At 38.9% G+C, this 23,917-nt stretch overlaps 9 protein-coding genes across 9 annotated transcripts; 3 read left to right on the plus strand and 6 right to left on the minus strand.

The window, feature by feature from the left end:
- Positions 1 to 2,053: 2,053 nt before the first annotated feature.
- On the plus strand, positions 2,054 to 2,800 carry AK88_00216 (uncharacterized protein; the record flags this gene model as incomplete). The annotated part of the gene is made up of 1 exon (XM_012477867.1): positions 2,054 to 2,800. One exon carries the CDS (start codon positions 2,054 to 2,056, stop codon positions 2,798 to 2,800), a length of 747 nt encoding a protein of 248 aa, XP_012333290.1.
- A 1,526-nt stretch (positions 2,801 to 4,326) lies between these two features.
- On the minus strand, positions 4,327 to 4,957 carry AK88_00217 (uncharacterized protein; the record flags this gene model as incomplete). The annotated part of the gene is made up of 2 exons (XM_012477868.1): positions 4,327 to 4,658; positions 4,855 to 4,957. 2 exons carry the CDS (start codon positions 4,955 to 4,957, stop codon positions 4,327 to 4,329), a joined length of 435 nt encoding a protein of 144 aa, XP_012333291.1.
- A 925-nt stretch (positions 4,958 to 5,882) lies between these two features.
- On the minus strand, positions 5,883 to 8,966 carry AK88_00218 (uncharacterized protein; the record flags this gene model as incomplete). The annotated part of the gene is made up of 1 exon (XM_012477869.1): positions 5,883 to 8,966. The coding sequence occupies one exon, from the start codon at positions 8,964 to 8,966 to the stop codon at positions 5,883 to 5,885; it is 3,084 nt and encodes a 1,027-aa protein (XP_012333292.1).
- Positions 8,967 to 10,374: 1,408 nt separating this feature from the next.
- On the minus strand, positions 10,375 to 11,118 carry AK88_00219 (ATP synthase F1, delta subunit; the record flags this gene model as incomplete). The annotated part of the gene is made up of 1 exon (XM_012477870.1): positions 10,375 to 11,118. One exon carries the CDS (start codon positions 11,116 to 11,118, stop codon positions 10,375 to 10,377), a length of 744 nt encoding a protein of 247 aa, XP_012333293.1.
- A 1,024-nt stretch (positions 11,119 to 12,142) lies between these two features.
- Positions 12,143 to 12,739, minus strand: AK88_00220 (uncharacterized protein; the record flags this gene model as incomplete). Its single annotated transcript, XM_012477871.1, has 1 exon — positions 12,143 to 12,739. One exon carries the CDS (start codon positions 12,737 to 12,739, stop codon positions 12,143 to 12,145), a length of 597 nt encoding a protein of 198 aa, XP_012333294.1.
- A 648-nt stretch (positions 12,740 to 13,387) lies between these two features.
- Positions 13,388 to 14,497, plus strand: AK88_00221 (uncharacterized protein; the record flags this gene model as incomplete). Its single annotated transcript, XM_012477872.1, has 2 exons — positions 13,388 to 13,469; positions 13,635 to 14,497. The coding sequence occupies 2 exons, from the start codon at positions 13,388 to 13,390 to the stop codon at positions 14,495 to 14,497; spliced, it is 945 nt and encodes a 314-aa protein (XP_012333295.1).
- A 412-nt stretch (positions 14,498 to 14,909) lies between these two features.
- Positions 14,910 to 19,547, minus strand: AK88_00222 (uncharacterized protein; the record flags this gene model as incomplete). Its single annotated transcript, XM_012477873.1, has 1 exon — positions 14,910 to 19,547. The coding sequence occupies one exon, from the start codon at positions 19,545 to 19,547 to the stop codon at positions 14,910 to 14,912; it is 4,638 nt and encodes a 1,545-aa protein (XP_012333296.1).
- A 1,133-nt stretch (positions 19,548 to 20,680) lies between these two features.
- AK88_00223 (ribosomal RNA large subunit methyltransferase J) lies at positions 20,681 to 21,484 on the minus strand (the record flags this gene model as incomplete). Its single annotated transcript, XM_012477874.1, has 1 exon — positions 20,681 to 21,484. One exon carries the CDS (start codon positions 21,482 to 21,484, stop codon positions 20,681 to 20,683), a length of 804 nt encoding a protein of 267 aa, XP_012333297.1.
- Positions 21,485 to 23,139: 1,655 nt separating this feature from the next.
- Positions 23,140 to 23,733, plus strand: AK88_00224 (uncharacterized protein; the record flags this gene model as incomplete). Its single annotated transcript, XM_012477875.1, has 1 exon — positions 23,140 to 23,733. One exon carries the CDS (start codon positions 23,140 to 23,142, stop codon positions 23,731 to 23,733), a length of 594 nt encoding a protein of 197 aa, XP_012333298.1.
- Positions 23,734 to 23,917: the final 184 nt, after the last annotated feature.

Here is a 23,917-nt window from a genome sequence, read left to right on the forward strand (position 1 = left end):
AAACTACACGTTGCTTCTCTTGCTGAAGTGTCCTGCGTGTCACTCCGTCCAAACGGTAACAGCTTATATGCAAGTGTGTATGTTCGTGAATATTGTTCACTAATGTAGAAGCGAAAGAAAAACTAAACGCACATTTGTGTTACGACTTCGTAGTTATAACTGCACATATTTGGTAATCAAAGATAATTTAAAAGAGAGTGTGGGTGGCAGAACAACACACGCACAGAATACTCTGTGTGCATGGTTACAAAGCCGGTTGCACATAATGCAGGAAAACAATTAGTTAAAGTGTACATAGGTTTGCATAACTGCACATATGTACGTGCATACACACAGATGGATATATACATATACATATATATTTATATATACAGATTTGCCTGTGTACTCCTCTTCCTATTATGCATATCTGAACTTTTGTTTAACACGCATGGTAGATGTGCCTGGACAATTATGACCACAATATCAACTCACATGTGTAGTGATAACCCTTGCGGGGGATTTATTCGTGAAAAAAAAAAAAAAAAAAAAAAAAAAGAGAGAAATACATCTGTATGCAAAAATGAAATGTTGAAATATTAGCATATATATCGATAAAATTGTCACAAGAAAATATGTTACATGCATAAGATTCTACTTTTAAAAATAAGGAGAAAAAAACTCATAACCTTTTTTTTTTTTTTTGAAAAGATTAACACTTCATAAAATTTGTTCCGCCTTGTTATGTGTTAAGAGGGAAAAAAAATATCTGCTTCGAGGAAAAATGGAAAAATGTGTACAGAGTTCAAAAAAAAAAAATAATATAATAATGCGTATTTTTTTGTAGGAATTTTACCTCATAATTGGACCCGTGAAAATAGCTACCATGAGGCATAGAAGGGCCATTAAAATGAATACAACATCAGAGCAATAACGAGAAAGAATATGCACAGACTCTATTCCATCCATTTTTCTTCTTCTTTCTTCCTACAAAAAAAACGTACTTTTTTTATAGAAAAAAAAATCTTAATATATAAGTATTGGGGTACAGGTTTATATGCAAAAAATGTGCCCGCTGATAAAGAAAATAAAATGCGTACGCAAAGTTCATCTCGCAGGAGGTAGCCACAACCAACGTGTGGCAGCACTAGAAACAAAAAAAATACAATAAAACTAAAATATGCGTACAGGACCAAATATAAAATATAACAGTTATATATGCAAGAACAAAAAAGAGTGAAGTAAAAAGTTTTCGTAATATATATCAAGTATCATAATTTTTTTCTTGTTTTTTTTTTTTTTTTTCTTTTCATTTTTACGCTTTTTTACCTTGTACTTTTTTTGTTTTTTTTCTTTTTTTTCTTTTTTTTTTTACCTTTTGATTTGTACGCTTTCGCATTTTTACATGTACCTATTTTTGCTTCCTTTTTTTTTTTTTTTGTTTTCTTTTCGCGTACCTTGCTGCGGCTTCCATTTTTCAGCTTAACAGTTGGTACAATTGCTACCTGTAAACAGGTGGCACTACGTAGTGGCTACATTATGTTGCATCTGTTTGTTAGTTTTTATAAACCTGGCAGTATGTGCCCGTTCTGCTTGAATGTCCCTCTGCGCGGTGTCCCTTAGAAGTTCAGGGTAGCCGCACGCATGTTAGTAGAGGAAGATAAGAATAAAGCAAACGGGGTTGCATACACGTTTGTAAAGTCCGACGCCAGTACATGTCCCTATCTGCACAGGCGAGTAGTTGGGGACAAAAACGGACTTCAGTAAAGAACTCGGCACAACGGTTTCTCTAATATATAATTACACACATTGAGGGAGGAGATATATACATTGATGGTTGCGTCCCTACTTGTGCTCTTCCTCGTCCGTTAAGCCATTTTATGTTGTATGCCTTTCCCCTATCCCATAAGTTCTTTTAATGAACACAATCTGGTTGCTGCATAGTAGTATAGAGTTTTATACTCCACTGGTTTGAGAAAATATTGAGGAAGATATAGTAGCACAAGTGTGTGCGTTTTTTTTTTAGGGGGCAACTGGACAGGTAACTTTTTTTTTTTTTTTTTCTTAAAATATAATGAACGACCGCATAAGCAGAGATCTGACGAAGAGCTTTCTTGAGAAGAGGGCGATGGCAAAGGACGAAGTAGATCCCCGGAAAAATTGGCTAAAGAGAATTATAATGAATAACAATTCCTACGATTTGAAAATGTTTTTAAAAGCAGCGGAATTAAAAACAAAGGATGGGGATTATTGTAACAGTTGTAAAACTAGCGTGAAACAAATTTATTACATAAACACCAGCAAAGTTTTCTGTGAAGTGTGCGAAGAGATATTCTGTAACTACTGTGTAAAAAGCATAGACGTGATGAAGGACAGTCAGCTAAAATATATAAGAGTGAGACTATGTAAGAACTGCTTCATATATATAAATGAATTAAAATATATTATACAGCCAAATTTGTCCATAGATAAAAAAGCCATTGATTTGGTGAATGCCTTTAACGAAATTTCAAGTCGGTACACCACCATGTGTAGCAACGTGTCGCAGCTGAATGGGTTAATTATGCTTTGTGAAAATAATACAGAATATTTAGATAATTTTAAAACTGAAATTAAGCAGCTAATGGGTGTTATTCAGCGCGATGTGAATTTCCTCGATGACATGAAAAAGAAAAATAATTTTGCCGCGGACAATACGCTTATTCTCAACAAAATGGGCAAAAATTTAATACTGTACTTGAAAATTATTAGGAATAAAATAATTCCCAGCGCTGTGGATGTGATGAACAAAACCAAGGAGTTGCTCTATAAAAAGAAGTAGTGTTCCTGTCCACGGCAGCTTTTGGAATGTATCCTTGGAACGTACATATGACTTACATGCTGGGGTATTCCTATTGTGTTATGGGGCTGTATCATAAGAGAAATGCTCTCCCGTCGCGTCTGTACCTTCGGAGCCTGATTACGGCTGCGCTCGTCGGGCAACTGTTTGAATTTGCCGAAGATCCTTCGGCCCGTACTACTCCCCTTCATTAACCCCCCTTTCGCACTGTTTTTTTCAGTTATTTTTGTTTGTTGTATTAGCATCTCTCTTTGATTGCTATTGGTGCGATCCCTTTTGCGAATTTGCAGCGGCCAACTTTGATATATATTTTCCCTCCGCGGCCCGTCAATTCGCGCAATGTTGATAAACCCTTTCATGAGTTTTTGTTTAATATCCGAGTTGTCTGACTTTTCGTAACTTTACGTCCATTTTTCCTTTTTTAGTCTTCAGCGCAACGATGTTTCCGTGTTGTACCTGTTTGATCATTTGTGATTATTACTCCATTTTTGTGTCCCCAATTTGAGTGCTCATTTTGCCTTTTTCCCAAAGTGCATATTTTTTTTTATTTAGCCTTTAATGAATGCGCTGCTGAGAAAAAGAACAACCATAAGAGATTAAAAAAAAAATCATCTTGTTTTTGTTTAACTGGGAACATTTTTTCAAATTATTAAATGCCCGATCCGCTTAATGTTATGTAATCTCATGCCACACTCTAAAAAAGAGAACAAAAACACGTTATATGCCCCGGTTGGAGGGAACCAAAAAATATGGCGCGGGGGGGAAAAATTCCACTTTTAAGGCAAGATAACAAACCATTTAGCAGTTTATTCTTGACCATCGTCTTTCCCTAGTTGATTATGAAAAAATAATGGTGACATCAATATTGGGCAGTTGTTCCTTAAATTTTGAACACATAATAGATGCTCTACTGGAGGGGAGACGCAACTTACACATGTGTAGCAGAAAATTGAGATTGGCCCTTCGTAGCAACACCGTTGGAGAGGATTTTCTGGTGTGTATGGAAGCCCCACGGGGCGATCACTTGCATCTTTCAACTTTATGTGTAGACCATGCGTACTTATAACGTGAACACACATTTACATGTTAAAAAAAAGAGAATTTTGTCAAACCTCTGTTTAGAAGGAAGGGCATTTCAAAATTTTGTAAATAATACACGTAATAACAAACCCAAAATGTTTGTTTTTTTATCGTTCTTTTTAATTGCTGTGTTGTTGTCGGTAGTTTTACTTATATGTAATATACGTGTGTACACACGTTCCCATGCAACTACTCTTGTGCCCCTAGAACAATAGCTATCTTGCAGTAAAGCACAACAGGAGGCATCGTGATACCATGGGGGTAGTCCAGTCGATGAAGCGTGTGTAGCCCCATGAACGTACACATATGTGTGTTTTTTCACTTTTGCATACACCTGCTCAGGATGGCAAACGTTAAAAACAGCTAACTGGCTAGCTATTTATAAATTAAAAACGAAAAAAAAAAAATACCAGCTAGCGAAAAAATCATCACACGCTGTTCATAAATTTTATATGATTTACATGATGTCTGAAAATGAAATAAAAGATAAAAAACAAAACCGAAAAAATTAATATGCCAAAGAGAACGAAAACCAAGACAGCGCCATTGTTTTCATTGTGGTCGTGAATATTGTGTATGTATCTGTAAATTGGGGGTCCTGGACCGGCGCTCGCTGTATTTTTCATTAATTTCGTTTGTGATAATATGTTAAAAAGCGTTGATGAATTTAGTTCTATGTTTGACACGCTGCTTTTGTCTCGCATAATTTCAAAGTTGAGTACGTTCTTCCTGTTCTGTCGATCTTCATTATTTCGGTTCCCTGGGAAAGTGAAAATAGAGCAATCGTTTGGGAATGCTTAATGAGTAATCCATGGTTTCATGACAAAAAAAAAAAAAAAAAAAAAAAAAAATTGAAAAACGGGCACGGGGGGTGTGTTACACGATGGGGATGTGCCACTCGGGGTAAAGCACAACACTTCGCGTGGGCACATGTACATTTGGCAGGGTAGTCGTACCTCCTTTCAAGCTCCTCCTTAAATCTTTTTTTCGTAACGCCTTGACCGATAAACGCCCAGCGGACAAAATGAGCAAACAGAGTAGCACCAGATATTTTTTCATTTGTACTTTGCGACGTTTTTCATGTTATATACTTCCTCGTATATTTTACAGTATGCACGCTGGGATGCATATATAGACGTACATGAACATATATATCTACGCACGCCAGTGTGCTTCTCCTTTTCCTTTGTCTTAACTCGTTCGTGTGTAACACATGTACCCGCGCGGTCGTGGGTCCTGAATCAATCTGTTCTACATGCGCATTTGCAAGCGTTACACGAATGCACACGCGGAGAAGTGAGTTTTTGCGGCATTTCGTGAATGACGCCGCTTGAGATGCAATTGGTCTTTTTTTTTTTTTTTTTTTTTTTTCACCTTTGTCAGGCAATTTTTTTGCATTGACTTTTATTGTGCATTTATACTTGTTTTATTTTGCGTTTCTACATTTTACAACGTTTTCATTTTTCCTTCTATGTCAGTTTGCGTGAACGCACATGACGCAATTGCATCGTTTTGTCCCCTTTCCGCCTGCACCGTTTAGCAGTGAAATGGAGGCACGCGCGAATGTCTATAATGTTAAAAAAAAAATTGCAACATATGATACAATATGGCACAGTACCTTACACATGGCTAGGCAGAACAAATATTGGGTATGGGGGGGATTCGTTCACCTCTTCCGGCCCCGCTTTGTTAAGGTATACATATTCGCGAAAAGAAATAAACTAGGCGCGGTTGCACCATGTGGTAGGACAAATATTGCTATAAAAGAGGTGATAAACTGTTACATGCGATATATGTACGTTTATGTACTCTACTCTTTCCTGAGGGAGGCCAAAATTGGGGAAGTAGACGGCTCCAGAGACATGCGGCTCTCCATGTAGAACTTCCGCTAAAAATTTCATATCGACCTTCCGGGTTGGGTATTGTTGCACACTCCCCTGATGCGACATTTCAAAGGAGAAGCCGAGTGCGTGTGTGTGACTCTCTAGAAAGTAGCAAATATGCGGAAGCCTTTCGAATATTTTTCATATTCCAGGGGGTCCTCTGAAAATATACGAATAAGCTGATAATATTCTGTGGCAGAAATTGTAGTATATATACAGCGAAGAATAAGTTTCATGAGCATCAAAATGTCTGAGCTGGCCCTATCTACGTGTTTAGTTTGAAAATAAAACTTTTTTACAAAATAAGTGACACTGGTGGAGATGTCTTCTTCAGCACTGTTCTTTACAGGGGTGTCCAGTTGGATGTTTTGTTCCTTTCTTACATCAGTTACGTCCGATTTGTTGAAAATATTGAAGAGTAGATGTAATCTGTACACAATATCGTGGCAGTATATTTTAACATCCTCCGAATTTATTTGGAATAGTAAGAAAAGACACCTCAACGCATCTGCCACCACGTCGACATCGTTAGTCTCCATGAGATAAAAAAGTACGTTCATATATTTATGTAATAGAAATGGGAATAATAATGGGTGGTAATAAAAGCACGTAATGATATTTTTACAAACTATTACACATATATCTTTATTGTAACTTTTGAAGCTACAGATATTTATTAGCTTTTGCAATGATTTTATCAAGTCGATGTTTATCTTTTTGTCCATTTTGCATTTCAGATGAACGTAGTTTTGTACAACTTGATTCTTCCAGCAGTAGCATCCCTTATCCGTGTGATCATAATCGTTTTCCCCTCCATCAATAAGGGCAAATAATTTCTCTATTTTTCTATTCATATATTCTATATACAAATCGCTTACCTTGCTGATGTTTGGTGTAAGACGAGATAAAACTGACAGGCACTTGGACTGCACATCATCGGAAGGACAGCTGATCAATTTGAGGCAGATAAAAATGAAGTCGTTAAAAAAAGTTTCAAACCTTTCACTGTTTTGGGGGGGAATGAACGGGAGGCGTCCTCTGATAACATCCTGGCTCAGTTCCTTAAGCGAAATTTCAAATATGTCTGATCTTCCACATTTATTACATTTCTTTGTAGTTTCTCCATTTTTTGCGTCCATCTCAGGAGGCACATAAATTTTGTTCTTTCCAATCAGGTTTGCCTCTTCAACTATGGAGGAAGAATCTCGCGTTTCATATGACAAAGAGTTGTCTTGTTCACTTTTCGCATTGGGATCCTTTTCAGAATCCTGTTTGTTCTTTTCCTGGTCATATGACTCCTCCATTTTCAGGTAAAATTCGGTTAGTGCGGATACAATGTTAAGTACGAGTAGGGCAATAAAATTGGAGAACACATCCATGTACTTAAAACTCAACGTTTTGCACTCGTATGTGCTTTTAAAAACGGAGGAGTTATATGTAAAAAAATTATTTTTTTTGAATAAATATTGGTCTAGGTAATTCCCCCTTTTGTAAAGACTACACCATGCATCATCCTTGAAGATGAAGCAATTTGCTAAGTTTAGAAAATTCCATTCTTCCACATCATCTGCTTCGATGTATCCCCAAATGATAAGGATTTTCAATTTGAGCATCATTTTGTCCCTACTCTTGAAGATAGCATCCGGGAGAGTTGTCTTTTCCTGTTCGTGCAGGTCCCGTAATTCTGTGCGCGGTTCTTTGTTGTGAGGGGCCCCGTTTGTGATGTCCCTCCCCGGATGTGGCAATATTTTCCTAAGTTTGGTAGCACCCCTGGTTTCATTTCCACCAGATGGATCTGTCAACGTGGTTCCCTCCCCCGGTGCATCTGCTTCCCGCTTGTCTATTTCTCTCTTTTGCATGTGTTCTACCTCCTCCTTCTCTCTAATGTGGCGCATTCTTGTGGGAGTCCATCCGGATGGGGAGTAATAATTTCTTTCCAGAATGCCACGGCAGTTGCTTATTGTGCTGGACATTAGCTGGTCAATTTGTTTTCCCCATTTATGCTTTCCCATCTTATGAAGTGCTTGGAGAAAAAAGTGGATGAAAAACATTGTGTCAAAAGCTTCCTTTGGGTAGGGATAACTTTGTGAGGTGTCTATAATGTATAAGTGCCTGAAGGAGTAGCACTGTATTTGTGATTCTTTCGGAATGGGGATTATACCTCGTGACGTTCCCTCCGCTTCTTCTGCAACTTTTCCTTTTTTCTTTTTTTTCGATACCCAGGAGATGAAGTTGGGGGACATAATTCTCAGCAGCAGGAGGACATTATTTACGTTTACATTTTCTGGGGAGTAATTCTGGCCAAATTCTATTTCATTAATTGGATACTTATTGGTGTCAAATGTGGAACAAATATTTCGATACATTAATTTGAATGTCCTTCCTTTCTTGTAGATAATTTTTGTGCCGGTATTGTTCACTGTGTCTGATATATGGTGAATACGGACTGCACAGACCTGTCCTGGTGGGAGGTTCTCATCAAAGGGGGCCTCGCCATGAACAGTTTTTCCACTATTGAGGGGAATGGCGAGCTTCTTGAACAGTTGACTAATTTTTGTCAACGTGTCAATAATTAATTCATCCTCCTCCTGCTCCTTCTTCTTTCCCATTGCACTGTTCCCATCGCAATTAACATTCGAGCACAAATAAATTAGTAAGCAATGTAGAAAAATAAAATCAGGTAAGTAGATGAAGAAATAAAGATTGTGCAGACAATTTGAAAGGCTATACGAATATGCATTTTTATGGCGAGCGGTGTTCTGCTTTTTCACATGTATATTTCGAATAAGGGAGAGTACAGACTTTTCCATGGAGGGGGCAAAATCATGGTTGGAAAAAATAAAAACTCTCAGTGATACGGTTGAATAAATTTCAAATATTTTCTTATTCGTTTCTACGTCTAGTTTTTCATAATGAAGAATAATTTTGTGCAAAACTGAGACATACTTTTTTGTGCAAGACAGTAATTCTTCGTTTTTTGTGCTGCTAATTTTTTCATCTAATTCGTCCATGACGTTCATATTCAAATTTGGCTTTTCCCCATTTTTGCATTTTTCTAACATTTGTAAATTTATGTAAAGGTTGTGGTCGCATATCCATTTGGCAACTCTTTCAACTTGGGCCTCATCTTGCTCTATGCCTTTCCGTATTTCTTCCAAATTCAAGTCCTTGAACAGTGCCTCCATTTGGGGTTCATTGCCGGGTTCGGCGCGTGGCTTGGGGACAACCAGGAGCTCCTCTCACGGGAGGTTATTTCTTTGGAGGTTATTGCTGTGCACAGTGTTCGTGTCACGCTTGCATGCGGACGGGCAACTGTGTTCGCCAGTGTGCCCTGATCAGAGGGGGGACGCGGTACAGACGTGGCGCTTCCACTGGGAATTCTCCCTCCTCCCTTTGTGTCGATGTTGAGAAAAAGAATCTTAACGCTAATACCCACTTTTTGAGAAGCCTTTGTCTCGCAAAGTTACCCTGTGGCCTTGTTACGTTGCGTGCCTTGGTTCACGTGGGGAACGCAATATAGTGGTATTATAAAGCGGTGTAAAAAGAGCGCTATAAAAGCGGTGTAAATGGAAAATGCAAGCAAGAACAAAATGAAACGAAATAAAAACAAAATACTGAGAAATGAAACAAAACAAAAAAAGAAAATAAAGAATACTAATAATAATAATATTGCAAAACAAAACAAAAACACAAGTGGAAATGCCTTTTCCGTGGACACTTGCATTTTCATGTGTGCCTACGCGGCAACGAATTTAGGTGGTGATGGAGGGGTCAAGAGCACTTGAACATGAAACGGTGTGTAGTGCAACCCCCCGTACTATTACCCCGGTGCAAGAACGGATGTGCATGTAGAGCGGGAGGGGGAACACAAGGAGGGACTCCTTTTTTCAAGAGCTTTTGAACATCACGCGCTTCCTGAAATAAACCCTTTATGTGCAAAAACCCTTTTTGTGGAAACCACCTCTTTTTGCGAAATTTATACATTTGTCGTATGACAATCAAAAAGGTGCAATAAAAACGACGGGTGTGCATACTCCCGCCACTGCACAGGGGAACCCCCAGTAATGCAAGCAGACGTTGCCACTTCAGACACTTAAGTTGCTGGGGGGTAATATAAGAAGGAGAACAAAAAGAAGAAGAAAAGATGAAGCACCGTGGCAAATAATATATACCGTGGAAAATTTTCCGTTGTTTCAGTGTGGGCAGAGAATTTTCATATTGATAGCTGCACCTATCGTAGACGTAAAAATAAGCGCAACATACAGAAGACGTTTCACATTTGTGCGAATGTAAAACTTGCGAGTTGGGAATAAAAACAAAAAAAATGCTACTACAGCCCGTAGAGTCCATGTACTTAGGCGCACATGGGAGGTTATTATGAAAAAAAAAAAAAAAAAAATGACTGCTGCTACCTCCGAGTGGGTCCGCTTGGAATGGGAAGGACCCTATGTGGCACAATTCGGCAACCAAGCGGCTGCGCAAACAGCAGTTCGCGCACATCAGTGTGTATAAGCACACATCCACATGGTACACTGGCATATAATCGGGAGTGCATATCGAAGACTTGTGGCTTAGTGCTCACCAAATGCGTGGTTAAGACAAGCTGCTCCTAATCTTCTCAATTTTGTACTTGGCAGAAAAGTCAAAGACTTGGTTGCCGATTTGCAGGACAAGCCCACCCAAAATGCTTTTGTCTACCTTGTACTCTATAAGAGGTTTTAGTTCATTTTTTAATTTAAAAAGTATGGACTCTTGAATTTTCTGTTTCTCTGCGTTACTGATTTCTTTGGCCGTGTATACAAAACACTTAATTTCTTTCCTCTCCTTCATTAGTAGCAATTCGAATTCTTCGATTATCTTTTGCAAAAAATTTATCCTTTTGGAATCGAATAAAGACTCCAGGAAATTGGATGTTATAGGGTTAAAATCATTGTTATACTTTTTACACTCTGTTTTTAAAAAATTAATTTTTTCTTTATTTTCAATATTTGGAGTTTGCAAGAAATTAAGAAAAGTTTTCTCCTTGAGGAAATTGTTTTTTATAAATAATATGTCACTTGATATTTCGTTTATTTTTTTGTTCTTCTTTCCTACATTGTACAAAGCTAGGCTGTATCTCTTTTCGATGTTATCCCCCATGGACAGGTAATACTCATCTTCCGCTTTCTTTCCTTCCGCTGTGCTGCTGTAGGGCCTTATCATGTTGACCAAGCCATTGGTCGTGATGCCCCTTCTGCGAGATGGAAAGGAACACAGGTTCCTCTTTTCGACCTGGCATCTCCACCTGGTACGAATGGCTAAATGGGTTATCGAGCGCCGCACGGTGAAGCCTTTCATGGTGTGGAGCAGGCGCAGTAGATATAAGGGTTCCCCGCTGGGTACAAAATGGTACAAAAAAATGGTACAGAAATGGAAAAAAAAAAAAAAAAAAGGGGGGGACCTAATCAATTATCCCCATGTGAACAGGTACATAAAACTTTCGACGTAAACACATCCCTAAACGAAATGATCTTCTCTTAGGCTACTCCAATTGGTCGTATGGCACATTTACACTTAGTGCTAGCACACGTAGTCACTGATATTCAGGTGCAATGTAACAATTGCGAGGTAACCAGCAGGGAGGGAGGGAAAAAAAAAAAATACAAACGAGAACAAATGGGCGCATACGATAGGGAAAGATTTCGTAATACTCATAAAATCCTCTTGCCAAAAAAGGAGCAAGTAAATGTAGCTAAATGCACATATGGGCATAAGCCCACGTTTTTTTTTTTTTTTTTTTTTTTTTGTTGCGCATTTACACCGGATGAATTTGCAAAAAGGCGGCACTATGCATTCCTCCATTTTTGACGAAAAAAAAAAAAAAACACACAGCGGGAGCAACACTTTTTAAAATTGTTTTATGGAGCAAGTCAATTGGGGTTATTTTTTAACGATAGTTCGAATCCCATGCTGACTCCACATCTTTACACTTCCTTCTACAAAAGGTTCGTAAAATTATGTGCATGTATATATAAGGGCCAACGCTGGACGGAGTGTTAATGTTGTGAACAGAGAAGGTGTGCGGATATGCGGTTATGTTGTCCCCCTTAACTGTGGATGACATTAAAAGGTTGTAAAAGAAAAATAGAAAATAAAAAAAAAAAAAAAAAGCAGCAGATGGAGCAGTAAAAAAAGGAATTAATCACACGTATGGGGGATAAAATACCAAGTGTTAAGAAAAAAAATAACAAGTTGGGAATTCTTTCTATGTATAAATTTACAAAAACGTGGAATGTCCGTTTTAGCCAAACGAAAATGGGGACTCCATTATGCAAACAAATTACACGCCTTGCACACATGTAACTGCGGCCTGGGGTGTGTATCAGAAATGGGGGTGATTCACATGGACAAATCGCAGTAAGCGCTTTATTACTGCTGCGTCCAAGCAATGTTGTGGGATCAGTTCATCCCCATTCAAATAATCAAAAATTTCTTTTTCGGGGAGACTCAGAAAATTATCTAGAGCGCATATATCTTCACTTGTAAAAGTATTTTTTTCGTGGCTCACAAAGGTCGATAGGATGTTTTGTAACTCTATGTACCCCAAGGTAGTACATTTAAATAGGACTTTTTCAAAACTTGGTTTTTCTCCATTTGTCATTTTAACCTTATCATCTACTCCAAATTTATTGTTCCTATAAATACGTCTTTTTCTTGTGGGGTAATCAACTATGTCGTTATAGAAAACTGCTTCCTCGTCTGCCTTCCGCTTAACTTCGTTGCCCCCCTTGGTTACTACTTCTTCTGAGCATGGCTTGGTTGTAAGTAGTTTGAATAATTTTTTCCTAAAATAGAGGTTTCTCGTTATGCGCTTAAACTTCGATGGCTTGTACAGCTGGAGTGTTGTGAATAAACGGGCGGAAGGCAGGCTGGGGTGCGGAACAATCCGGGGGTTCTTCAGTAAGTTAAAAAGCGTCATCTCATGCGCGTTTAATCGTGCAATTCGTGCTTAATCGAACACTTCGCGCCTAATCACAGTGTACCCATTTGGCTTCCCTTCACCTTTATACATTTTTTCCTATGCAGGTGAGCCTCTCCTTTCCGTATCTCTGGATGAAGTCTACATGGGGTGCTGCAACAAAACTTATCTAAAGTATTGTGCGCTCTGATTTTTTTTTTTTTTTTTCAAAATGTTACCGCATGGGGGAAAATATGAAAAAAAAAAAAAATCCTTCTATGTTCATGAAGTGCACACATATTTAATTCTCACCCCAGTTGCGGGAAAGGGCCCTTTTTTGCGGATGTCGCCACCCCGCATGACATTTCAAAAGAATATCTCTTGTACTCCCCTTCCAATTACCCACAAAAGATGCATTCCTAAGGGGCCATTTTTTCAACACCAAGGAATGGCCAAGCAAAATTGCCTTATTGTTAGGAGCCTTTTTTTCTGTATACCCTAGATATGCCAATCTACCAAAGGGGCTAAAATGTGCGCGGTTGGAGTGGTGTATGGATTATTTGCCGTATCGCCTGTACGCAGCTCCCTTGTGGGATATTTTCACCACGTTATGAGATAACATACGGTTATCCTTTTCTCTCCTTTTTTTTTCCCCACTAATTCCCCTTAATGAATAAGCTACTAAGTAGACCTTTTAGAAACGCTAGGAGGATTCACACATCAGCTCTTCGCAGGGACTCAGACGATACAGGTGTGGAGGCAGACGACTAATTAGAGCAAGTGGGCAACTACAAAGAGGAAGTAGCCACACAATGTGTACTTAACCTTACTGTATACACTTCTGTACCCCCTTTGCTGCTGACTTTTTGTTTTATGAGGATTGTGTGTTTTTTTGCCCCCATCCCACTATTTGTAGGCCCGCTAATCAAAAAGAAGAGGAGATTCTTCGACCTAAAATTGTTCAGGCAGCATTTGCGAAGACAAAAAACAGAAGAAATTGAAAATGAAAAAAGAGAAATTTTGAAGAGTTGTGCAAAGGATCCTCCAGAAAATTGGAATGTTAGAAAGTTCCTCACCAAAATAGAGATAGGCGAAAATATTGATGAAATAGAAAGCGCCTTTAAAAGTTGGGCTGATTTCATCACCATAACTCCAAAGGAGTTGTATGCAATGGAATGCTTAACAAATGAACAGAGAAGAAAAATATGGAAATATGTGAATCAATTTAACCATGGATTATATCCTGAAGACTCTTATGATGATTTTGTTCGGAATTTTCAAGCCCCTCCACTTGAAAATGAAAATAAACCATGGACAAAGGAAGATGAAGACCAATTTGCATATTACTTAAATTATTTCGATGTAGATTTTGGGGATCCATGGTTATACATTTCTTGGAAAATGAAAAGAACTTTTGATGATGTTCAAAATAAGTACATTGAATTATATTTGAAAAAAAAAAATAAAAATAGGAAATGTGAAATTTGTCTTACCAAATCAACCACCCCTTTGTTAATGAATAGAAAATTTAAATTGGATCCCCCCTTCCTTTTTTTTATTCCTTCTTCTGTTAATTTTCCTCCAATGACCATATATGATTACTGTAAGAAAAAGGAATCGTTGTCTGTAAGTAATGAGAGCCAAAACGCGGGTGATGAAACTGCTCTGCGGAGTGGTTCCTCCCACCAGCGTCCAATCCAAGATGCCTTGTATCCGTCCTATGCGTCCCTTATTTTTTCCCCAAACTTTTTGCGGTACGTGGATAAGGCTTGTTTTTAGGGTTCCCCAATTTTAGCCTACCTGGCAGGTTTAGAAACAGCGGCATTTTTACACCGCACCCACATTTGTACATCACGCCAAGTAAGGCGTCCTCAATTGGCACATCATTTGATTTAACCCTACGTTATGGTCTTTTGTAGCATTGCAAATATTTGCTGTGCTTATGTCTACATTCCACATTTGTGAACAAAATGACGAACTTTTTTTTTTTGTTTTCGTGTGTTGTGCCGCGTGGAGGGAGTGCACGCAGTGCCTGACCCTAGGTTGGCACAACGGAACGGTTTAAAAAGAGTCATAAAAGGGGGTTATAAGAAAAAGCACGAACGGTAAAAAAAACAAAGGCGTAAAACGCATGAAGTGCACGACATGAAAGAAAAAAAATTTGCTTCTCATCGGCAATTGCGCCCACCCACTACTCCTTCGATATAGCCCAGCTGTCCACCAGGTCGCCCTCGCTCTGCGAGATAAAGTGCTGCGAAATGGAGCTGATCGAAATGGAGCCACAGAGGAAGCACTCCTCCGTTAGGATGTCATCGATCTTCGTCTCATACGTGAGCATGTCCTTCTCATTCTTGTTGATAAGCGCATTTTTGTAATTATGAAGAGTACAGAAAAATTGGAAGAGTTCGTCTTTCGGCTTGGAGTTCAGGTAAATATTCAAAGCACAAGTGCTGTGGAAATAATGCTTGCACGAAAAAACATAAAACTTTTTATAAAAAATTGTCTTCTTGCATATATAGCAAATGTCATTTTTGTCCAAAAGGAGATATTTTTTCCTGACGTTGTTAAGGTCCCCATTGAGCAGATCAATGGTTTGTAAGTTTTCTTTAATTTCTTCTTTTTTGGCCTGTATTTTTAAATTGTAAATTCCTAGCAGGGAACAAATGTCCTTCTTTAAGTAATCGATAATTGTGTTTTCATTAATGTACGGAAGTATATCCTGTAAATTTAAAATCGAGTTTGAATCCCGGACAAGGTTAATTATTTCTTTTAAGTTTTGTTCATTTAAATTGTTGGAGATGTTTTTAATAATTTTTAGAAATAATTTTTTTTTTTCTTCTTCATCTTCGCATAATATTACGGCATTTTGTGCAGTTTTGTAATCCCCCAGTTCGAGGGCTTTATCGACCGCTTCTTCGAAATATTTCATAATTATATAAAAATGGGGAATGAAATTTTCTTTTTTTTTTTCCTTCAAAAATCGTATAATAAATAAATAGTCAAAATGAATGCCTGACGATTTTAATCTGTTTAAGAAAAGTTTTATCTTTTCATCCTGTTTTTTTTCTATGTACAAAATAAGTAGGCAATTTATGACGTGGTTTTTTTTCCATGTGCATTCAAATGTGTACATATAATTTTCCCTTTCTGTCAAGGTGTTTTCTTCGATTATTTTGTTCGCAATGTATTCCAAGAAGCGGATGCATTCGTCTGTGTGCTTGTGGGGAGTGTGGTGTCGCTCACGGTGGCCACCATCTCCATCGTTGTCATTCTGATCACCATCTCCATCGTTGTCATTCTGATCAGCAGCAGCACCGTTCTCATCCTTTATATGCCCCTTCTTGGCCGCCTCCCTGCCTTTAAAAAAATAAATTATAACAAACATGCACACAATGACGTCCGCACAGTCGTCAATCAAATTGTCGTAGAAAATTAGCATGTCTACATATTTCTGTGGTTTATGCAGGTACAAAATGAAGGCGTAATTCTTTAGCACATCCAAGAGCACATTCTGGGGAAAGAGCACAATAACGTTAAAGAGGGCAGAGAATTTATTGCTGTTAATGTAAAAGTTAATTATGTAATTGTAATCATTACACATGAATTTAAAGAGCAGGAGAAAATTTGTCTTGTTGGAACTCTCTAGGATCTGCGCAACAACGTCATTAAGCTGGAAGAATGTTTTGAAGTGCTTGAGCAGGATGATCATGTATACACTGGCTTCGAGGCATTTGTACGCGTAGATGTCTCTGTACAGTTTTCTCTTCGCGCGATCCTCCGTTGAGTTTGGCGGCGTGACTGTATTTTTCGGCATGGTTGAGTTTGGCGGCGTGGCTGCGTTCTTAGGCACGGCACCGGTGTGCTCCTCTTCCGAGGTCAGCGGTGCTGTGGGGGACACACCACTTTGCTTCGTCTGCCCTGCTTCCCCCTGGAGGTGTGCCTCTCCCTCCACGAAGACCTTTCTGTACCTTTCCAGGTCATCCAAAATCAGCCCCTTCTGAGCTTTCAAAAAATTGAAAATTTCTACATTCTTCATTTTGTATATTTTTAGGAGGACGTAAAAATTGTCGCTCTCGGTTAGCGTTTTAATATTCATTTTCTTGCCCTTCGAAAAGTCGAAACTGTTTTTAAGATCATTCCTTTCGTCCTTCTCTATCATCTTCTGGAAGAAGCGCATGAAGGATTTTTTGCCGCTTCTCAGGTATTTGTCATTTTTTATTGCACTCTCTACGTTGCTCTTATGCACACTGGTTGCTCCTTTCTTCTGCTCTCCATCATGACCCGCTTGTTGGTGATTACCAATGTTGAGGTTGCCTCCCTTGGTATTGTTCAACTTTTTCTCATTTTCGATCATGTCTTCACCTCCTGCTGCGCTTTCGTGTTCCCCCGTTTCTTTCGAATGGGTCTTCTCCTTCCGCTTCTTTTTGTTCGCTTTGCTTGCTTTACCCACTTCCGTTTGATAGACCGGCTCTGTGTCCTTTCCGCTCACTTCGTCATGACTTGGATCGGTCTCTGCTTCCGAGTGGTCACTAGGCTGACCCTCCGAGTGGGGAGTTGCGTCCGATTCCGCTTCATCGGAGGGGCCCAGTTGGGCGGAACACATGGAATCTGTCCCACTTGGTGGATCAGAATTTATACTTGGTGAATCGGAAGTTTCACTTAGCTGATCGGATGTTACAATTTGCTGATCTGAAGATACACTTGGTTGATCAGAGGTTACACTTGACTGCTCTTCTGGGGGATTTCCAGCGTTGGCTTCATTTTGGAGCTGCCGTCGAGGGAAGGAGCAGCGCGTGATGAAGTACAGGTGCATGTATAGATCGAGGGAATAGGAGTACAGCTGGACGAGCCATATGAAGAACACGATCTTGAGGACGTTATTATAGTAGTGAATGTTATTGTACAGATGGGACGCCAAAAGAAAGTATTGCTTTTTATGTAAAAAGGAAATTAACATTTCATCAGTGGAGATGTGCAAATTTTTAAACTGATCAATTTGGTACTTGTTATTCTTTAGGATATATTTTTTTATTTTTATTCTTTCGGAGTTTGTGCATGACTCCAGGATTTTGGAAAGATTTTTTTTTCTCAGATTCAGCTTCAAATTATCATACTCGGTTTCTAAATCATTTGATTGTGTATACTCGTTAAGGTAAAATCCTTCCCCCTTTTTCTTACTTTCAACAATTTTGAACATGTACTTGGATGTGCAGAGCCATACTTGGTCATCTGAGTTGTCTTTCATTATGCGTATGACGTCTCCATACGTTTCTATGGCTAGGGTTTGCTCGAACACCTTCTTAAGGTTACCACTGTTCACAATAATTAGTTTTTCTTCCAACAGGAGAAATATGTATAATTCACTTACGCACATATCTACGACAGCCGAGACGGTGTTTTCGTAAGGTTTGGATTCTTGTGTTGTGAGGACGGGTTCTGTGCCTTGTTGTTCCGTGGGTGAATCGTCCACATTGCTAGCCAATACATTTGTGTTCCCTTTTTGGCAATACAAGGATTCATAAAACGATTTTATAAATGCAAAGTTGTTTGCATTTTCGCTTGTCAGTATGTTTAAGTCAAGGAAGTTGACAATGATATAATTACTATCTAGGTACCACTCATTCATGAACTTGTTTTTTTTCTTCATCTGTTTAGTCTTACTCTGCTTCTCCGGTTCCAATAAATTTCTATACTGGTGGTTACTTTTGCGTGTCTGATTCGTTTGTGCGTTTTTTTTCCGATTTGTGGAGTAACCCGATTTGTGCACTTCCCGCTTGTTCCTGTTCCCCTCTTCATCTTCCTCACTAAAAGATGCAAGGTTGATCCCATCGATTGAAGTGTCCGACTGGGAGGAATAGGACGGGAAATCGGGCTCCTCAAAATTGTTTTCATCCTGGTTTAGGTTCCATTTGGATGTAGTGGGGAAGTCATTTTTCGCCCGGTTGGAAGATTTTCCCCCCTTGCAGTTGTTAATTTTGCTAATAAATATACAACATCCGTTGAGCCAGAAGAGGTAATTCCTATTTCTGATGTTTTCAAATTTCAAGATAGAAGTTAAGGAATCTATGCAGCATTCATATACCTTTGTTTCATCCCCTGCTTGGATGGTGTTGAAATTATCTGTGTTCGTTTTTATTCTCGTTTCTTGTGGATACAATTCGCTTCTCTCGGTGGGGTTATTAACACTGTTGCTTTTATACGTATAGCTAATTTCGTGCAAGCTATTACATGTAGTAAAATAAATAATTCTCAACATATTATCATCATTCGCATTTTTTGTAATGCTTGGTTGGTTAGAAATATCCTGATTGATCATTCCTATGTCCAATATGGAAAGTTGGCTGTTTGAAAAAATAACTTCATGCTCTCTGCTAGTTTTCGTTTTATTATTTATGCTCATTTCAATTATTTCTCCATCCTTGGTTGCCACCAGAAGGGGTGCCGTATTTTTAACTTCATTGGACTCGTTGAAACATACACTTGAAATGTTATACTTTTTTAACTTGGCCAAATTCAGAACAATGTTATATTCAAAATGGATATAAATATATTCCTTGTTCGCTAGACATATAAATCCATGATAGCATTTGTTGTCAAAAAACATGGACCGAATTTCTGCTTTACTGTTTGTCGTTTTTTTATTATAAAAGTCTACATGGGAGAGTTCATTTTTTTCTAAGTAATATTTTATTAAGCTATTGTTGCACAGGACCATATGAATACATTTGTTGTGGATGCTAAAGTGCGTTATTCTATTCTTCAGAAGGTTGATGTTGCCATGCTTAATTTTAAATAGCTTCAGGGTGAACTTTTTGTCCGACTTGTTCATTTTGACGAGGGGTACCAGGTTGATGTGTCGAGTAAAATTAGAGCTTTTCTGACTCCTCTTCAGGCTTCTTCACACTTCGCAGTGTGGTATATGTTGTTATCGCCACCGGGCGGGGGGGTGTTGTACGTGTGAGGGGTGATTTGTTACTTACCTCCACTGAGTATGTGCATAGTTGGGGTTGTTTTGTTAGAGGGATATTATCCCCTTGTTGTATATTTTATATCTGACGGCTTCGTACCTTACGAGTGGGCGACACAAGCACAGCGCTGTGCCGGATGAATGCCCCGTGGTGGAGGAAGCTACCACGATAGTGACATCAGAACAGTGGGGCGCTTCTTCCCATTCAGTGGCTTTTCAAATGAACAAAAAACAGGTGTACATAGGTACATGCATGTATACGTATAGATCCGTATTGTTTTCTAAATGCGGGGATGAAGTCCCCTTTGGAAAGCGGCTAGCGAGACGAGAGTCTGTCCCTTAGGCCCTTCTTCCAATCTTCAAATATTGTGAAGGGGGGCAGGGGACGCAACGGCCACGAGCCTCTGTTAGGGCACTTCAAATTGTGAGAAACAAAAAAAAAAAAGAAAAAATTGGGTCAATAAAGAAAAACCCATTTCAGCGAATGGCGTAGAGGAAATAAATAAATAACGCGCAAATGGGCCAAAGTTCAAACGTTCAAAAAAACATACAAATGCAGGGGCATGTTCTGTGAGAACAGTTTGAATCGCTTGGGGGGTAGCAGCGACTCACCTGAGTAAACTCCACTCCACAGGTGGCGTTGAAAAAAAAAAAAAATATAAAAAAAAACGCACCCGCTTTTATCCTGTAGATATGGATACGCATACAGAATTGCTACGTTGCAATTTTTTTTTTTTTTTGTATTTCCCCCAATTTAAAGTGGTAAACAGAGGCACCCTGAACAAAAAAGGTACGTTTGCAGGCATACAAAAAAAAAAAAAAAAAAAAAAAAAAGGGTACAATAGCGGGTGGTATACATAAAATGAAATCTCGAGGAAAGGCGAGCGGGGGATCAAAAAGGCATATAAACATGTGCACATATGTTATATAAATATATACATGATATGCGCACCTAGGTGCTCATCGCAGACGGCGCTCATCTATTTAGCAGTCCACTAGTAATAGCCTTCCTTGAGGGAGAAGGCGCCCTTAACCTGCACGTCCTCGCCGATTTTCTTCCGCCCGAGGAAGTTCCTGCACACTAAGTACACCTCCCTGGACTCACGCCTAGACGCCCTTGGTTTAGTTGTATTGACGAACTGGAAAATGGTTTTCAAATAAGTCTTCAAGTTGTCCGTCTGGCTCCCCAGGTACATCTTAACAACATAGGTCCCGCCCATGTTTATATACTGTTCCATAAAATTCGTTATTCCTAAAGTAAGTTCACAGGAATTCAAATGATCATCAATTTTGTTTCCTACACAAGGTACAGCGGCATCACTTAATATTATATCGACTTTTTTCCCCTGTAGGATTTCTCTTAACTTCACATCTACAACGTTATTATCGTTAGGGTTATCCTTTGCTCCTCCTATTTCTGCATGTATAAAGTGTATATTCGGTAATGGGTCCATAATTTTTTTATCAATGCCAATAATTTCATTTGAGTAATTCTTTGTTCGTTCTAAAATGACTTGGCACCAACTACCCGGGTAGCAGCCAATATCTAATATGATTTTATTTTTCTTGAGGAACATGTATTTATTGTCTAGTTCGATCAGTTTATATGCTGCCCTACTTCTGTAGTTGTCATTTTTTGCTTTCAATACATACCTGTCCGTTATTTGCCTTTGTATCCACTGGCTTGAGTGGCTGCTTTTTTTGTTTAACACCTTTGGCGGGGCTTCCTTATACAGCCGCATATGCATGTTCTGAAAAAGGAAGTTTTTCTTCCCAGTTAGATGATGGAGCATTTTCATTTTGTGCACATAGCAATCACAGGAAGCTGCTGCTTTGTGAAAAGAGATATGGGGTATTCTTTCCTGTTTCCTCGTGGGAGTTCCTTCACTGCACGCACATTGCTGCGCCCCTCCCCCCTCTGTGTGGCATATTTTTCCTTTGCCTTCAATTTTTTCAAAAGCGGTGGGGGTCTTCTCCTCCTTCTCTGGTTATGCCTTCCCCCCACCACAGCACTTCGTATATCAGGGCCTTTTCACAGCAGTTCCTACTTTTGGTTCTCCACCCGCGGGTATACTGACATACATATAACTCCCCTGCGTGTGTGTTCACCAATTTGTGCACCTTCTACATGAATGAAGGACAGCCAACTGGTGTCTCTCTATATTTATGTGTTTATCTCCTTAAGCACTTTTATGTGTGAGGAAAGGCTTCACAATATTTTTCACACAAATAACAAGGCTGACATATATAAAATGGCACAACAAGGGTAAATATACATATCTATACATATGACACATGTATTTTTTTTTTATTTTTTTTGGAAGAGAAAAGCCAATACAAGCACAAAAAATGTTTCTCCCCAATTTTGCAAAATTATGGGGAAAACAAAAAAAAGAAAAAAACTATCGAGTCAATTATGCACGTTTTATATTATGTACTTATACGTGTTGGCCATAGTACCCTCTCCTACGTTACGCCGACCAACGTGCTTCTAACGGATGGCTGCATTTGTGGCGCGAAAAAAATGCCCCCCGCAGGTAACCATCGGGCTGTTTCCAAAAAAGGCATTATTTTTCTGGCATTCAGCGTAACGGGGCGGACTGCATTTCGCTGATTTCTTTCCAAATTGCAGCAGGAAAAAAGGGGCGCAATTTTTGAAAGGCCAAAGGGAAAAAAAAAAAAAAATATAACATATATATATATAGATAACGACGTGCCGCACAGATATGTATATATAAAGGCATATGTATTGCGAACGTTCTGAGGCCAAAAAAACCTTGATGAACCAATGGCCACTTGGGGAGGCGAAAAAATATAACCACTAACAACTTAGTCAAGTTAGTGACTCTTCATTTCTTTTTTTTTTCACGGGAAAAATACATCATCGCTTAGGAAGAAACAGCAAAGAGAGCATTTAGAGAGACATACCAAGGGAAACAGTTACATGTAGCTATTTTTTTTTTTTTTTTTTTTTTTGTGCCCTTTAATTTGTCCAAGGTTACCCACGGAGAAACAGCCTTTTTTTTTTTGTTGGTGAGCCCATTGTTGTGGTTGTAACTTTATTTGACGAATGTACCCCCCGTGGTGGTACAGATATAACCGTATCGCATGGAGTGCAGCCCCCCGCATGTGAGCATACAAGTGAGTCCAACGTACTTTGAAGAGGGCGCATCATAGAAAGGGAGTATTCCGGAGCAGCCCATATTTGTAGTAAATTTGCAAGGGAGCAGTCAAAAACGTGAAGAAAAAAAATTACGAGGAGGGCCAAACAAAAACGGGGGTCGGCATAACGGAAGGTTGGAAAAATCGCAGAGGGCTATATACACCCATTAGGCAAAGTGTGTGTACATCTGCGCAGGAAGGTACCGTGTGGTCGTTTAGCGCTCCATTTGTAACGCTCCATTTGTAACGCTCCATTTCTAGCACTGCACCGGTCTCCCTCCGTTCAGACAAAATGGGGTTCTTCAAAAAGAACAAACATGGAAGCTTCAACCGAGGTCAAGACAGCGAAATGAAATTTGACAAAATAATTTTGGGGGGTACATTCTACAAACATTGTGAAAATGATTTAGTGATTAAAAATAAATTGGAAAATTTAGTTCCCTATTTTAATGGTAGGATATTTCTGGAAAATAAACAAGAAATAGGAAAAGTGGATGAAATTCTTGGGCCCATTAACGAATTTTATTTTTCTGTTAAATTAAAAGAAGGGATACATGCAAAGTCGTTTTCTGCCGATACAAAATTTTTTATTGACCAATCACAGACACTCCCACTGAGTAGATTTTTACCTCAAGAAAAGAAAGTCACTCATCAACCAAAGAAGAAGAAAAGGTCGAATAGGGAGAAGAAGCAAAATAATTTGACCCCCAATGTGAAGAAGCCAAATAATTTTACTTTCCGGGGTAATCATAAAAATGACAGAGGTGGCAGGAAGGACAATAATCAGTTTAAAAGGAACAGTGGGAATTTCAGGAATGATAAAAATAATTTCAAGAACAGACCTAACAGCGGTCGTAAGTTTGGAAACCAGAGGGGTCGCTTTTAGGGACCAACCCGGTCACTGCCCCTTCGCATATAAATGTACACCCACATGTGTATATCTATATATGAATGTATGTGCGTATGTGTGTGTATGTATGTATAACCTATGTACGTGCCCGCTTGCGCTTCTTCTTTTTTTTTGTGTATGCCTTTTAACGCCTCGTTGCGCAGTAAACTAATTTGTTGGG

Source organism: Plasmodium fragile (assembly GCF_000956335.1).
Source record: "Plasmodium fragile strain nilgiri unplaced genomic scaffold supercont1.2, whole genome shotgun sequence".
Classification (NCBI taxonomy): domain Eukaryota; phylum Apicomplexa; class Aconoidasida; order Haemosporida; family Plasmodiidae; genus Plasmodium; species Plasmodium fragile.